The sequence below is a fragment of the Mobula birostris genome, chromosome 1, assembly GCF_030028105.1.
Source record: "Mobula birostris isolate sMobBir1 chromosome 1, sMobBir1.hap1, whole genome shotgun sequence".
Taxonomy (NCBI): domain Eukaryota; kingdom Metazoa; phylum Chordata; class Chondrichthyes; order Myliobatiformes; family Myliobatidae; genus Mobula; species Mobula birostris.
This window is the reverse complement of record NC_092370.1, coordinates 88962863-88975983: the sequence shown is the minus strand read 5'-3', so window position 1 is coordinate 88975983 and position 13121 is coordinate 88962863. Positions and strand designations below refer to the sequence as shown.

Genomic DNA, 13121 nt, shown 5'->3' with positions numbered 1-13121 from the left:
AAATGCAGAGGGCAGAAGTCAGAATAAGATTATGTGGGAGGGGGAAGTAGGTGATAGGTTGGTGGGGGAGGGGAAATGAAGTATGCAGCCAGAAGGTGATTGATGCTGCCTGACTTACTGAGCTCCTCCAGCATTTTGTGTATATTCAACAGCTCAGAATTTTGTACTGGCAATTAACCAGCTTTTGTATTGAACCCAACTAGGAGGAATGTGCTTCACTGTAGTTTGCATTTTACATTGATTTTATCCTCTATGGTCTGCAATGTTTTTTATTTTTACAAAGCAGTACTCTTTCCATTGTACAAATTATTTGCATTGCTGCAAGTGTATCTCTACAAATGTCTTAATGTAAATTCTGGGTAGTTTCAAAATATAGAGAATGTAAAAGACCATCTAGAAATATTGTTCATAAAAGCTTAATTTTAAATACCTATTTAATATTATTGCTATACCTTTATTCTCTGCAAATGGATTGCTCTTCTGCTTCACTTGAGTTGATGGTAATGAATACTGGGATCGTGACTCATTCCACCAATATCAGGATACAATATAGCTTGATTTCAGTATAGAACTACAGTACTCAGTGTTGCATTACTCCTTACACATATGTTATGCCAGGGCCCTATTCTCCCTTGCATATCCAGCGACTGTCAAGAATCTTGGCACCATCCAGAACAAAGCAACTAGATCATGGGACACCCCATCCACAGCTCTAAACATTCATTCCCTAAGCCACTGGCACATCCTGCAGAGTGCACTACAGTTGCTTGCGTAAGGTACTGTAATAGTACTTCCCAAACCCACAGGTTCCATCACCAGGAGGGACAATGTCAATAGGTTTATGGGGATCATTCATGTTTAAGGTTGCTAGTTCTAAGAACTGCAACTCTCTACCCAGTAGCATTGTAGGCCAGAATAACTGCATTTCAAGGGCATTTAGGGTTTTTCCAGTGATGCCCACATTGCAAAACAATAACTTCTGCCAATCCTGATTCTATTTGAAACCCATTCATGACTGGAAAACAAATGTATTTATCCACCTGATTATGAACACTGCACTTCATGTTTTCTCCTATTTTGTTTCCTTATCTTAATGTCAGCTCCCAACCTGTGTTTGTGTCCAGTTTTTAGTTAAATCTTTTCCTTGTGCCTATTGTTCCTCCTCTCTGAACTGGGTTGATGAAAGAGCAGTGCCTGCAGCTGTATTGTATATTTTACAGTGAAAAGTCTTCTATGAAGTGAAAAAGAATTCTATTATGTTTCAGGCTGATAGAAAATGTAAACTTGGAAAAAGCTGTTGACCTGTACCAGCAGGCTGCCTCCGTATTTGAGGTAGGTTGTGGATAACCAAGGTTGTTGTTTTTTATTTGAATTGTTGATTTAAAGAGAACTTTGGATGTATATTTGTTTTCATCATTAAAATCCAAGGAGAATAATCAAAGGTAGATAATAGCAAATTATGGAGTTTGTGCAGAGTACTTATCACTTTGGTTTCCAGAAGGCTGGCATGTCACTGGAAATCCAGTAACAATCAAGAGGCCTAAATGTGATTATTGAGGGCTGTCTTTCCCTTAACATAAATCAGTAACTAGTGTTATACCATGATTTAATAGAACATTTTGTTGTGTTAAGTTTCAATAGAATAGTGAAAATAATTGTAGAGAAGGACTTGAGTATTGTCTGCAGAGAACGTTGAGATTTGGAAGGCGTGTATAAAAACTGATTGCACTTGCAGATAGTTATCTTACTCTTTAAACTGATTAAAATTGTGAGTAAAATGCTGTGGAGAAAAGCACTTTTATTCTAATATGTATGTTCATCCTCTATGAAGAGGATGGGAACAGATTCAGTCTTCAAAAGGGAATTGGTTTTGAGAATGATTTCCAAGGTAATCGTAGAGGTCAGGGGGTATAGGGCTAACAAGATGCCCCTATTAATTGCCAATATAGACTTGATGGATTGACTGATCCTCTCTGCCACACCAAAACTGATTCTGTAAGGTAAAGTACTTGGAAGAAAAACCATTGGGGATGTTTGGCTCCGATCAAGTAAGTGAAGGTGAATTCAAAGAAAATGTAATCTCAAATTGGAGATCAGAGAAGAGGCATGGTGAAAGATGATGTAGCCAGTTGCGTTATAGACTGCAGAGCAGTTCTGGCATTAGTGTATTCTGGTCACAGTCACAGAAAGCCATACTGAATCTCTGGTAAAGCAAGGTTGAGGACAGCACTAACCTGAAAAAAATCCCTGAATTTATCAGTGACAGTTTTTTTTATACCTCAGTGTAATTAGTGAAAGAATTTTCAAGCAGTTGAATAAAATATGTTGGCTTTGTAATCTATATAACTTTTTATTTTATAGAATGAAGACCGTTTGCGTCAGTCTGCTGAATTGCTAGGAAAAGTTTCAAGGCTACTTGTCAGGGCTCGAAGGTAAGTGCCTTTTCCAATACAAAGTTTAGCTAAAGACTCAAAATGAATGCAAGTAAAGAGAAGGATATTTTCTATTCATGAAATGTCTGCAATTGTTGTTATGTTTTGTTAAAAAAATGTATTTTGGTTTGGATCATGTAAACTTGAGGAGAGTAATTCTATAAAGGAATGTCTGCTATCTCCTTGCTGGTCAGCTCATCTCCTGCCCTTCAAACACAAAAGTTAGAGATGAGCAAGAGCCCAGACACTGACATTTACAGTCTTCTGCACAAAAGAAACATCCCCTCAATCCTAAGTAATTGAGCCTTAATCCTGGAACACCATTGCCTAGTTCTAAATCAGCCTCATGGCATCTACTTTGTCGAACCCTTTCAGAAACATAAGATAATTTCTCTGTTCTCTACTGAACTCCAAAGCATGCAGGGCAAAGTTTTTCAAAGTTTGGAGTGGGCAAAAGTGAGAAATTAATGCAGTGTTAAAAACAGTGGTGAGGTGTAGTAATTCATATTCTTTAACTGTAAAAGAAAAATCCATGTGGGAAAATGGAGCCCCTGTGCTCACTAGTAATTTCCGATGCACAGCAAATGATCATGCGAGGCATCTTCAGGGTTCTATGTCACAACAGTCATTTTCATGTAAATATTTTAATGTAGTTATGCACTTTTGAACATTTTAAAGCTATTGTTAAAATTGTTTGTCTTTATGTTTAAGGCTTGATGAAGCAGCAGGATCTCTTCAGAAGGAAAAAAACATCTATAAGGAAATTGAGAATTACCCAACATGTTTTAAGGTAATCAAATAATTTGTAATATTTCAGTTATTTTCTTCTATTCTTGAAAATTTTTATTAAGTTATGTAATCATGTTTTAAAAGGCATCATGACAAGCACATGAACAGGCAGGGCTTGGAGCGACATTATTCTATATTCTAGAACGGGTCGGCAACCTTTTTGCCTCGGTGGGTTGGATCGTGTGTTAATGAGCGGACAGTGGGCCAGATAATTGCCATAAAAACTTGAAATATGGGAATTATCCATTTTAATACATCTAGTTATATTTTGCCTCAAATTAATGAGTTACGCATGCTAGAAAATCATTTGTACTTAACCAAGGATGCCAATTAGTAATCAAAGAACTCAGTTTAGTTGCAATTTATTTCAATCAAGGCATCTTTTGAATCTATTAAAAGGACACAAAGAATCTTTAAACATAAAATGTATGAACATAATGCATTGAATGGTGGTAAATTAAGTATAATACAAAAGGAAATTTTATTGCAAACAGTTAATAAATCAATGTGAAACTTGATGCTGTTTGTTGCTTGAAAGCTTCTCAATATTGGGTTTCAGAGTTGTTGATGCTAAGAGCAAGACATTATCCCGCTGGACATCAGTCAATCTCGTTCTCAAATGGTTCTTGGTGTGCTTCATTTTTGAAAATAATTGCTCACACAGCTAAGTGCTGCCAAACAATGATGCCATCTTTTTTGCATGGTCCACTAAGTTAGAATACTTCGCACTTGCATGAACATATTTTCTATAGATATCAAGCACTGACACATCTTCAGAATGAAATTTCAATCTCAATATGTTGTCACATTGCATCTCAATCAATTCCATTTGAAAAATTTCTGATGCAGTGTCCACTTTCACATCAAATGGAGTAGCAAACAACTTGAACTCATTTGCATGCAAGCAAAAATCAGGAAAGCGAGATGAAAACTCTTTTTGCAATTCTTGTACCATATTCACAAAAATGCCTGGATCTTGTGCTTTACTTTTTTGTATAGTGGGAAAATGTACACAATTTCCTTTTTGAAGCTGGTACTCCCACCGTTGCAGCTTTCTTTTAAAGGCCACAATATGACCAGACATCTCGTGTATCAGTTGATTTTTTTCCTTGAAGTTGTAAATTCAAGTTATTTAAATGAGATGTAATGTCCACAAGAAATGCCAAGGTTGCAAGCCAATCAAGATTATGAAAATGTAAGCATCCTCATTTTTGCTTTCAATTTTTATTGCCACCTCGTCATGCGATGCAAATACTCTTTCCAGCGTTGACCCTCAGCTAAGCCAGCGTACATTGGAGAAATAGGCCAGGTCTCCCAGCTTGCTCAATGAAGAAGTAATCGAGTGTCCAAGTGTCTTGGAAATTTCGGCACTCAGTGTCTACTTTCCTGCGTTTTGCATTCATTGCCATTGGAGTTTTTTTCGTCAATTTTATTTCTAAACGTGAGTTATCGTAGCATATGTAAATATCTGGATATTTAGCGTGGATTTCTTGTTAAAACACAGTGATGCTGTTTCTGTTTACAAATTTGAATGACCCCATCTGAAAACTTGCTCGTGCACGGAGAGTATCTAATAAATATTAATAAGGTAGTCTGCCTTCCCATCTTTCGTAAATATAACAGTGTTTGGTTTGGAACAAAACGGAACCTGGGGCCAGTGCAACAAGATGCCATGGATATCCATCAGTGTGGTCGCGTGAAACACTCAGAATAAGGGGAAATCGCTCGCACGCCGTATAAGCATAGTATCCCAATATTTGCTCGCGGGCCGGATTTGGCCCGCAGGCCGTAGGTTGCCTACCCCGTTCTAGAAATTTGATCTATAATTCTACTTGAATTAGCATCTATCCTGCTATGCCTTTCCTATTCAAGTACCAATTTTTGAACATTGTAATTGTACTGCCTCTACTACTTCTTTCAACAGCTCATTCCAGATGAACAATGTGTGGAAAAGCTCATCCCTCAGATCTCTTTTACATTTCTCCCCTCTCACCTTACACCCACTAGTTCTAGTCTCCTGATACTTGAGGGACAAAGGCTCTGCCTATCTTATCTATGTCTCTGCTTTTAAAATTGTAAAACCTCAATAAGCTTACACCTCAACTGCCTACATTCCAGTAACTGTAAGCCCATCCTATCCCGTCTCTCCTTTCCAGTCAACATCCAGGTGAATCTCTATTGCCACCTCATCCTTCCTGTAGTGTGATGCCCAGAACTGTGCACAATATTTTAAATACAGCCTTGACCAATGTTTTGCACAACTGCATCCTGGAGTCCCAACTGCTATATTCATTGCCCTTCTATACGAAGGCAAACATACCAAATGTTGTCTTCGTTACCCCATGCTGCCACTTTCAGTGATCTGAAGACTTGGACCACCATCAAGGTCTCTGTATATAAATGTTCCTAACTTCCATGCCAGAATTTGTGGTAGAATATGTTCTATCAGAATTTGATTTCTCAAACTGCATAACCTTCTACAATTGTGGATTAATTTCCACCTGAATTCCTCTGATTTCCACCCCCCACCTCCAAAAATATATTTTTACCTTGAATACAATGATCAGCTGACTATTCAGAGTTATCTTATCGTAGAGAGTTCCTAAAATTTACTATCTTCTGCATGAAAGAAACTTCTGTCAATCCTACCTGACTGACCCTTTAATCCTGGAGCACTGTTATTTACTTCCAGACCTCATGGCTTCTACTTTTGTTAAGCCTCTTCAGAATCCTGATTAGTTCTCAGTCCTCTAAACTTCAATGCATGCAAGGCAAGCATCTTCAAACATAGGCCTCGAATATATTGGGGTTACCCCTATTTAGGATTATTACTAACTTCATTTTTAAAGATGCATACAAACATAAGAAAGAGGAGACAGCATTCTTTGACTGAATTTCTGTTAAAGAATAGAGGCATAACGTATTGTACAAAAATAGTGAGAGATACAAAATTTATTATAGGTTTGAGAATCAATATTTATAATAAGAAAAAAGGAAAGAAAAGTAATGAAGGGCAGAACAGATCCTCCCCAGATGATGGCAGGATTCCATTCCTCTGAACTGTTCATAACCTGAACAGTTTGCAGGTTGGAAGTATGGTCCATCAAATTTGGTTATAGACTGTACATAAGTTGGGGTTTGTACCTTGAGATCTGTTGATAACAAACTGCTTGGATAACCTTTGGATGTTAGTTGGAGCACGGTGGCCCAAATGGTTTCCTGATTCTCCATATAGCAGTGAGTCTTCATGATGGTAGTTTACAAATGAGTCAAACATGAATATACAAACCCCATTTTCAGAAAAGTTGGGATATTTTCCAAAATGCAATAAAAACAAAAATCTGTGATATGTTAATTCATGCGAACCTTTACTTAACTGACAAAAGTACAAAGAAAAGATTTTCAATAGTTTTACTGACCAACCTAATAGTATTTTGTAAACATAAACAAATTTAGAATTTGATGGCTGCAACACACTCAACAAAAGTTGGGACAGAGGCATGTTTACCATTGTGTTACATCACCCTTCCTTTTAATAACATTTTTTAATGGTTTTGGAACTGAGGATACTAATTGTAGTAGATTTGCAATTGGAAATTTTGTCCATTCTTGCTTGATATAAGACTTCAGCTGCTCAACAGTCCGTGGTCTCCATTGTCTGATTCTCCTCTTCATGATGTGCCATACATTTTCAATAGGAGATAGATCTGGACTGGCAGCTGGCCAGTCAAGCACACTCACTCTGTGTCTACAAAGCCATGCTGTTGTATCCCGTGCAGAATGTGGTCTGGCATTGTCCTGCTGAAATAAGCATGGACGTCCCGGGAAGAGACGTTGCCTTGATGGCGACATATGTCTCTTTAAAATCGTAATATATGCCTCAGAGTCAATGGTACCTTCACATACATGCAACTCACCCATGCCATGGGCACTGATGCACCCCTGTACCATCACAGATACTGGCTTTTGCACCTTTCGCTGATAACAATCTGGATGGTCGTTTTCATCTTTGGTACGGAGAACTCGATGCCTGTTTCTTCCGAAAACTAGCTGAAATGTGGGTTCATCTGACCACAGTACATGGTTCCACAGTCTTTCGGTCCATCTGAGATGAGCTCGGGCCCAGAGAACTCGCCGGCGTTTCTGCATAGAGTTGATGTATGACTTCCTCCTTGCGTAATACAGTTTCAAGTTGCATTTCTGGATGCAGCGATGGACTGTGTTGAGTGACAATGGTTTTCTGAAGTACTCCCGAGCCCAGGTGCCTATAATTGTCACAGAAGCATGACGGTTTCTTAGGCAGTGCTGCCTGAGGGCTCGAAGATCACGCGCATTCAACAGTGGTTTCTGACCTTGCCCTTTACGCACTGAGATGTCTCTGAATTCTCTGAATCTTTTCACAATATTATGTACTGTAGATGTTGAAAGACCTAAATTCTTTGCAATCTTGCGTTGAGAAATGTTCCTTTTGAACTGACTAACAATTCTCTCTCGAACTTTGGCACAAAGGGGTGAGCCACGACCCATCCTTGCTTGCAAAGACTGAGCCTTTGATGGACGCTACTTTTATACTCAGTCATGATACCTCACCTGCTACCAATTAGCCTGCTTAATGTGGAGTCTTCCAAACTGGTGTTACTTGAATATTCTGTGCACTTTTCAATCTTATTTTAACTCTGTCCCAACTTTTGTTGAGTGTCTTGCAGCCATCAAATTCTAAATTTGTGTATGTTTACAAAATACCATTAAGTTGGTCAGTAAAACTACTGAAAATCTTTCTTTGTACTTTCCTCAGTTAAATAAAGGTTCACATGAATTAACATAACACAGATTTTTGTTTTTATTGCATTTTGGAAAATATCCCAACTTTTCTGGAAATGGGGTTTGTATTTGTCTACTGTAAATCAACTAAATACGGGTTTCCCCCGCCATCCGAAGGTAGAGCGTTCCTATGAAATAGTTCGTAAGCGGAAATGTCGTAAAGCGAAGAAGCAATTACCATTTATTTATATGGGAAAATTTTGTGAGCGTTTGCAGACCCAAAAATAACCTACCAAATCATGCCAAATAACACGTAGAACCTAAAATAACAGTAACATATAGTAAAAGCAGGAATGATATGATAAATACACAGCCTATATAAAGTAGAAATACTTTTCCACAATCATTACTGAACTGTTCTCCGCAGCGAAAATCTCACACAAGCGCCATCGGCAGAAAATCTCACACAAGCGCTGTTGGCAAGAACACTCTCCCCAGTAACCTTTAAGCTATGAAGCTGCCAAATCATACCAAATAACATATAAAAATACATAGCCTATATAAAGTAGAAATAATGTATGTACAGTGTAGTATCACGTATGGGAATCGGGAAGATAGCTTGCCGAGCACACTGATGATGGTGTGTTAGACTGAGCCGTCACAGGTTGGGTGGTGCAGTGGCCCCCACCCTCCAGGCCGTCGAGTGATACATTGCCACGAAGCATGCAGGAATGCAGCGGTAGCCTGGAGGTACACAGCACATCTTTAAGAAAAAAGCTGAAACAAACAAGCTAATTAATTAGGTGCCGCCCAACACGTAATTGTCGGCGCAGATCAGTGCCGATATCCAATTGCGTCGTCTCTGATCTGGGCCGACAATTGTGTGTCAGCGGTGCCTAATTAATTAGCATGTTTATTTCGGCTTTTTTCTTAAAGATGTGCTGTGTGCCTCCCGGCTACCGTTGCATTCTCCGTGAATCGATATCTGTCCGTGGCCTGGGGGTTGGGGTGGTGGGACACTGGGGTGTCATCTCGTTGTCTGTTTCCATTAGAGCAGACAGCTCATCTTCTCCTATGACTGCCCGCCTCGATGTCGAAGGTCAAGGTTCGTCGTCTGCTGTGGCTGACGTGGAAGGGCTTGCTTGACTGCTGAGCCTCGCTCATTTTTCTATCACACAGTTCTTTGTAAGGACTGAAAGCATCCTGCAAATATCTCCTAAACCGACGTACCCTTTCAAAATTAAAGTTGTAATTTATCATTACTCATTCGGTTTCGATTGTTATCCTTTTTTCTTCCAATTGCATCAGCTCTTCATCTGTCAGTTCTTGGTGATGGGATGCCATGTTTGTCAGCTTCCACAAGCCAAACTTATGTTGTCCTTACTTTGTTCACCACGATCAAAACACTTAATTATGTCTAGTTGTACTGTACGTGTAACACCCTTACGACCTCTTTTAGGCTTTTTCGATATCATAGAACTCATCTTGCAAATGGCTGCTCACAGGCACGTGTTAAAGCAAAGCAGTTCTGAATCCGGGGGAGAGCGGCTGCTCGGGGTGCGCTGCCTTTTATCTCGCGCTGATTTTTTATTTCGCACTGTATTTTTATTCATAACAGTGAAAACACCTCCTGAAAGCGAAAATAGGGTACTAACGTAGGTCTTTCGTAACAGTGAGGTTTCGTAAAGCGAACGTTTGAAAGGCGGGGGACACCTGTATGAGAATTTATTTGTGGTGGTAATTTAAGAAAGGTTGGCGGCCAGTCAGACATCCAGAGTAGCCCTATGTAATGTTTTTTTTCCCCCTCTTTGACTTCAGTTTAGGTACTCGTAAATTGTAAACATTGAACTTGGCCCAATGCATGGTGGAGTTCAGCAATGGCTAAATGAATGAGCCACCTTACCAATTTCTCATTTAAACATTGGCCTCAAAGTATTACTCTTGATTTGTTGCACCACCAAGTTACATTCATAGTCATAGTCATACTTTATTGATCCCAAAGGAAATTGGTTTTCATTACAGTTGCACCATAAATAATTAAATAGTAATATGTAAATTATACCAGGAAATAAGTCCAGGACCAGCCTATTGACTCAGGGTGTCTGACCCTCCAAGGGAGGAGTTGTAAAGTTTGATGGCCACAGGCAGGAATGACTTCCTATGACGCTCTGTGTTGCATCTCGGTGGAATGAGTCTCTGGCTGAATGTACTCCTGTGCCCAACCAGTCCATTATGTAGTGGATGGGAGACATTGTCCAAAATGGCATGCAACTTGGACAGCATCCTCTTTTCAGACACCACCGTGAGAAAGTCCAGTTCCATCCCCACAACATCACTGGCCTTACAAATGAGTTTGTTGATTCTGTTGGTGTCTGCTACCCTCAGCCTGCTGCCCCAGCACACAACAGCAATCATAATAGCACTGGCCACCACAGACTCGTAGAACATCCTCAGCATCGTCTGACAGATGTTAAAGGACCTGAGTCTCCTCAGGAAATAGAGACGGCTCTGACCCTTCTTGTAGACAGCCTCAGTGTTCTTTGACCAGTCCAGTTCATTGCCAATTCCTATCCCCAGGTATTTGTAGTCCTCCACCATGTTCACACTGACCCCCTGGATGGAAACAGGGGTCACCGTAGTTGAAGGTTACATGATGTGACAATTTTGGAGAGATGATGTGACAATTTTATTTAAAAATTTTATAATTCATTCAACAGATGTCTAATTATCCTAATTAGCTTTTTGATCTGAGTAGTCTGCTAAGCCATTTTGGAGGCAGCTATGAATTAAATACTCGTAACTTGTATTCACAAGCGTGGCAGACCGGATTGGATAGGTACAACATACTTCCTGAAGGACATGGACAAATCATTTGTGTTTTTGCAACGCTGTTGTATTTTCATGGTTACCAATACAGATGCTAGTTTTTTATTCCAGAACTTATTTAACTAACTACATTTAAATTCCTCATACAGTATGCTGTGTCATGATGTGAATTTATCCAGCCTTCTGAATGCTAGTCAGTAACGTAACTATTATCTTAATCATGGATCTGTAGAAAGATTTTTCTCTTGATGTGTTGGTATTTGACTGTATCAACAGTTTTCAAGAGTATGTTTCTGAAATATTCACCATATTACTTGTTTGCTTTAGAAAACAATAGCACAAGTGTTGGTTCATCTACATAGGAATGACTACGTAGCTGCAGACAAATGTGTTCGAGAAAGTTATAGGTAAGCACTAAAAATGTCCTTATTATTTGGTGATAAGACTATAATGCTTTTACCTGAATAAAACTGACAGCTAGAATGCAGGTGTGTTAACTCATTGGGTTTGTATACTCCCCCTTTTGGTCATACCTGACAGATTAATAGCTTTGTTAATTGGTTATAAGATTTGTGTGTGAAATGGTGAAACAATATAGAACCAATTTCATTTGGGGCAGCACAGTAGCATAGGGGTGTGTGTGTGCTCGCACACACATTTTCTTAGTGCATCCAACGGAGTAAAAATCTTAAACAACAGGAATTCTGCAGATGCTGGAAATTCAAGCAACACACATAAAAGTTGCTGGTGAACGCAGCAGGCCAGGCAGCATCTGTAGGAAGAGGTGCAGTCGACGTTTCAGGCCGAGACCCTTCATCAGGACTAACTAAAGGAAGAGTAAAAATCTTGCTGTTGCGTCTCTGTCACAATGTACAAGCGATCAACGGGGGAAATGAGCCCAAACACTAAAATTGTAAGCATTACTGTTTTGTACACTGTATGTACAGTCAGATACACAATTAGATCAATATGTTCTCATTGTGACCTCGTGAGTTTCCTTTGGGTGCTCCAGGTTCCTCCCGCAGTCCAAAAACCTACTGAGCTGCCAGTGTGCAGGTATGTGGCTATGGCTACCAGTGTACGCACACCTGCTAGCCTTTTGCCACAGGACTTGGGTTAGTTTGGGATTGCAAGGATGAGTGACGAGAGTGACCTGCGCAAAGACTTAGTTCAGGAGAAAGAGTTGCGCATCGTCGGCCTCACTCACTCATTTGAGACCATCTGTATACAGTGGCAAGACAGAGTCACAACAGCTGAAGATGAAGTCAGCACAGCACCTCACTGGGTCAGCCTTCCTGACTGTTGAGCTAAACTAGTGGTTACCTCCGTGCAGTCTGCTGGGTGCAGCCTTCGCTAAACTGGGTAGGCAAGCCCAAGTTCGCCGAGCGTTTAATGCCCATTGGTTACCCTCACCTGTTTTAGTCCTTTTGTCAAAGGGGCTTACCAAGGTGAGGCCACAGTTGCTAGAAAACAGCAGTTTTGAGCCACAGGTGAGAGCTGAATGCAATGGTACAAGCTGGGGACAATGGTAGGCAAGTGATTGCCAAGGGGGCATGAGATGCCTGCCTCATCAGAGGTGCTACACCTCCCTGACACCCCATACACCCCAATCAAAATAGTAATGGTATATTCTAAAATTATGAAAGCCTGAATGTCCAATGCTGTTTTGTGGATAGGAAGGACGTATATTTTTAGAAGCATAATTGGGAGTTTAAAAAACAAACTTAAAATACTCTGGCAATCTATGTGGTTAGCAGGCAGGAAATGTGGATCAGATGGACAAAGTTATGTCCTTATCTCAATTTTGAAGCCAGTAAACTATCCAAGAAGATGATGAAACTTGATGTACAATTTCTTCCTCCCCAAGTTTAGTTTGATGCATAAATAACAAATGATTTCTGATCTAATCTTTCTTGTTAACAGTATACCTGGATTTAATGGTAGTGAGGACTGCATTGCCTTGGAGCAACTACTGGAAGGATTTGATCAGCAAGACCAGGATCAGGTTTTTGCTATCTGTAATTCAGCACTCTTCAAGTACATGGATAATGATGTAAGTTTGATTCCATTTATTGAGTACTAATATGAGAAACCAAGGAGTAGATAAATACTTCATTGATCCCAAAGGAAATTATAGTATCACAGTAGCATTACAAGTTCGCATATATACAATATTAGAACAGAAGTAAGGAGAATAAGTAAAAGTAAGTTATCTTAAACAGTCCAACACGAGGGGGTCATCACTTCCCTGGCCACAGGTTGACTCATTATAGACCCTTATGGCTGAGGGTAAGAATGAACTCGTATAGTGCT

At 39.7% G+C, this 13121-nt stretch overlaps 1 protein-coding gene across 1 annotated transcript in view; it reads left to right on the top strand.

The window, feature by feature from the left end:
- The window catches only part of napgb (N-ethylmaleimide-sensitive factor attachment protein, gamma b), a 41018-nt gene that overhangs the window by 22109 nt on the left and 5788 nt on the right, over positions 1-13121 (top strand). The window contains exons 7-11 of the mRNA XM_072258904.1: positions 1266-1332; positions 2362-2432; positions 3144-3222; positions 11136-11215; positions 12732-12861. Of these exons, the coding sequence (XP_072115005.1) occupies positions 1266-1332; positions 2362-2432; positions 3144-3222; positions 11136-11215; positions 12732-12861 (427 nt within the window). The remainder of the gene's footprint in view (positions 1-1265; positions 1333-2361; positions 2433-3143; positions 3223-11135; positions 11216-12731; positions 12862-13121) is intronic.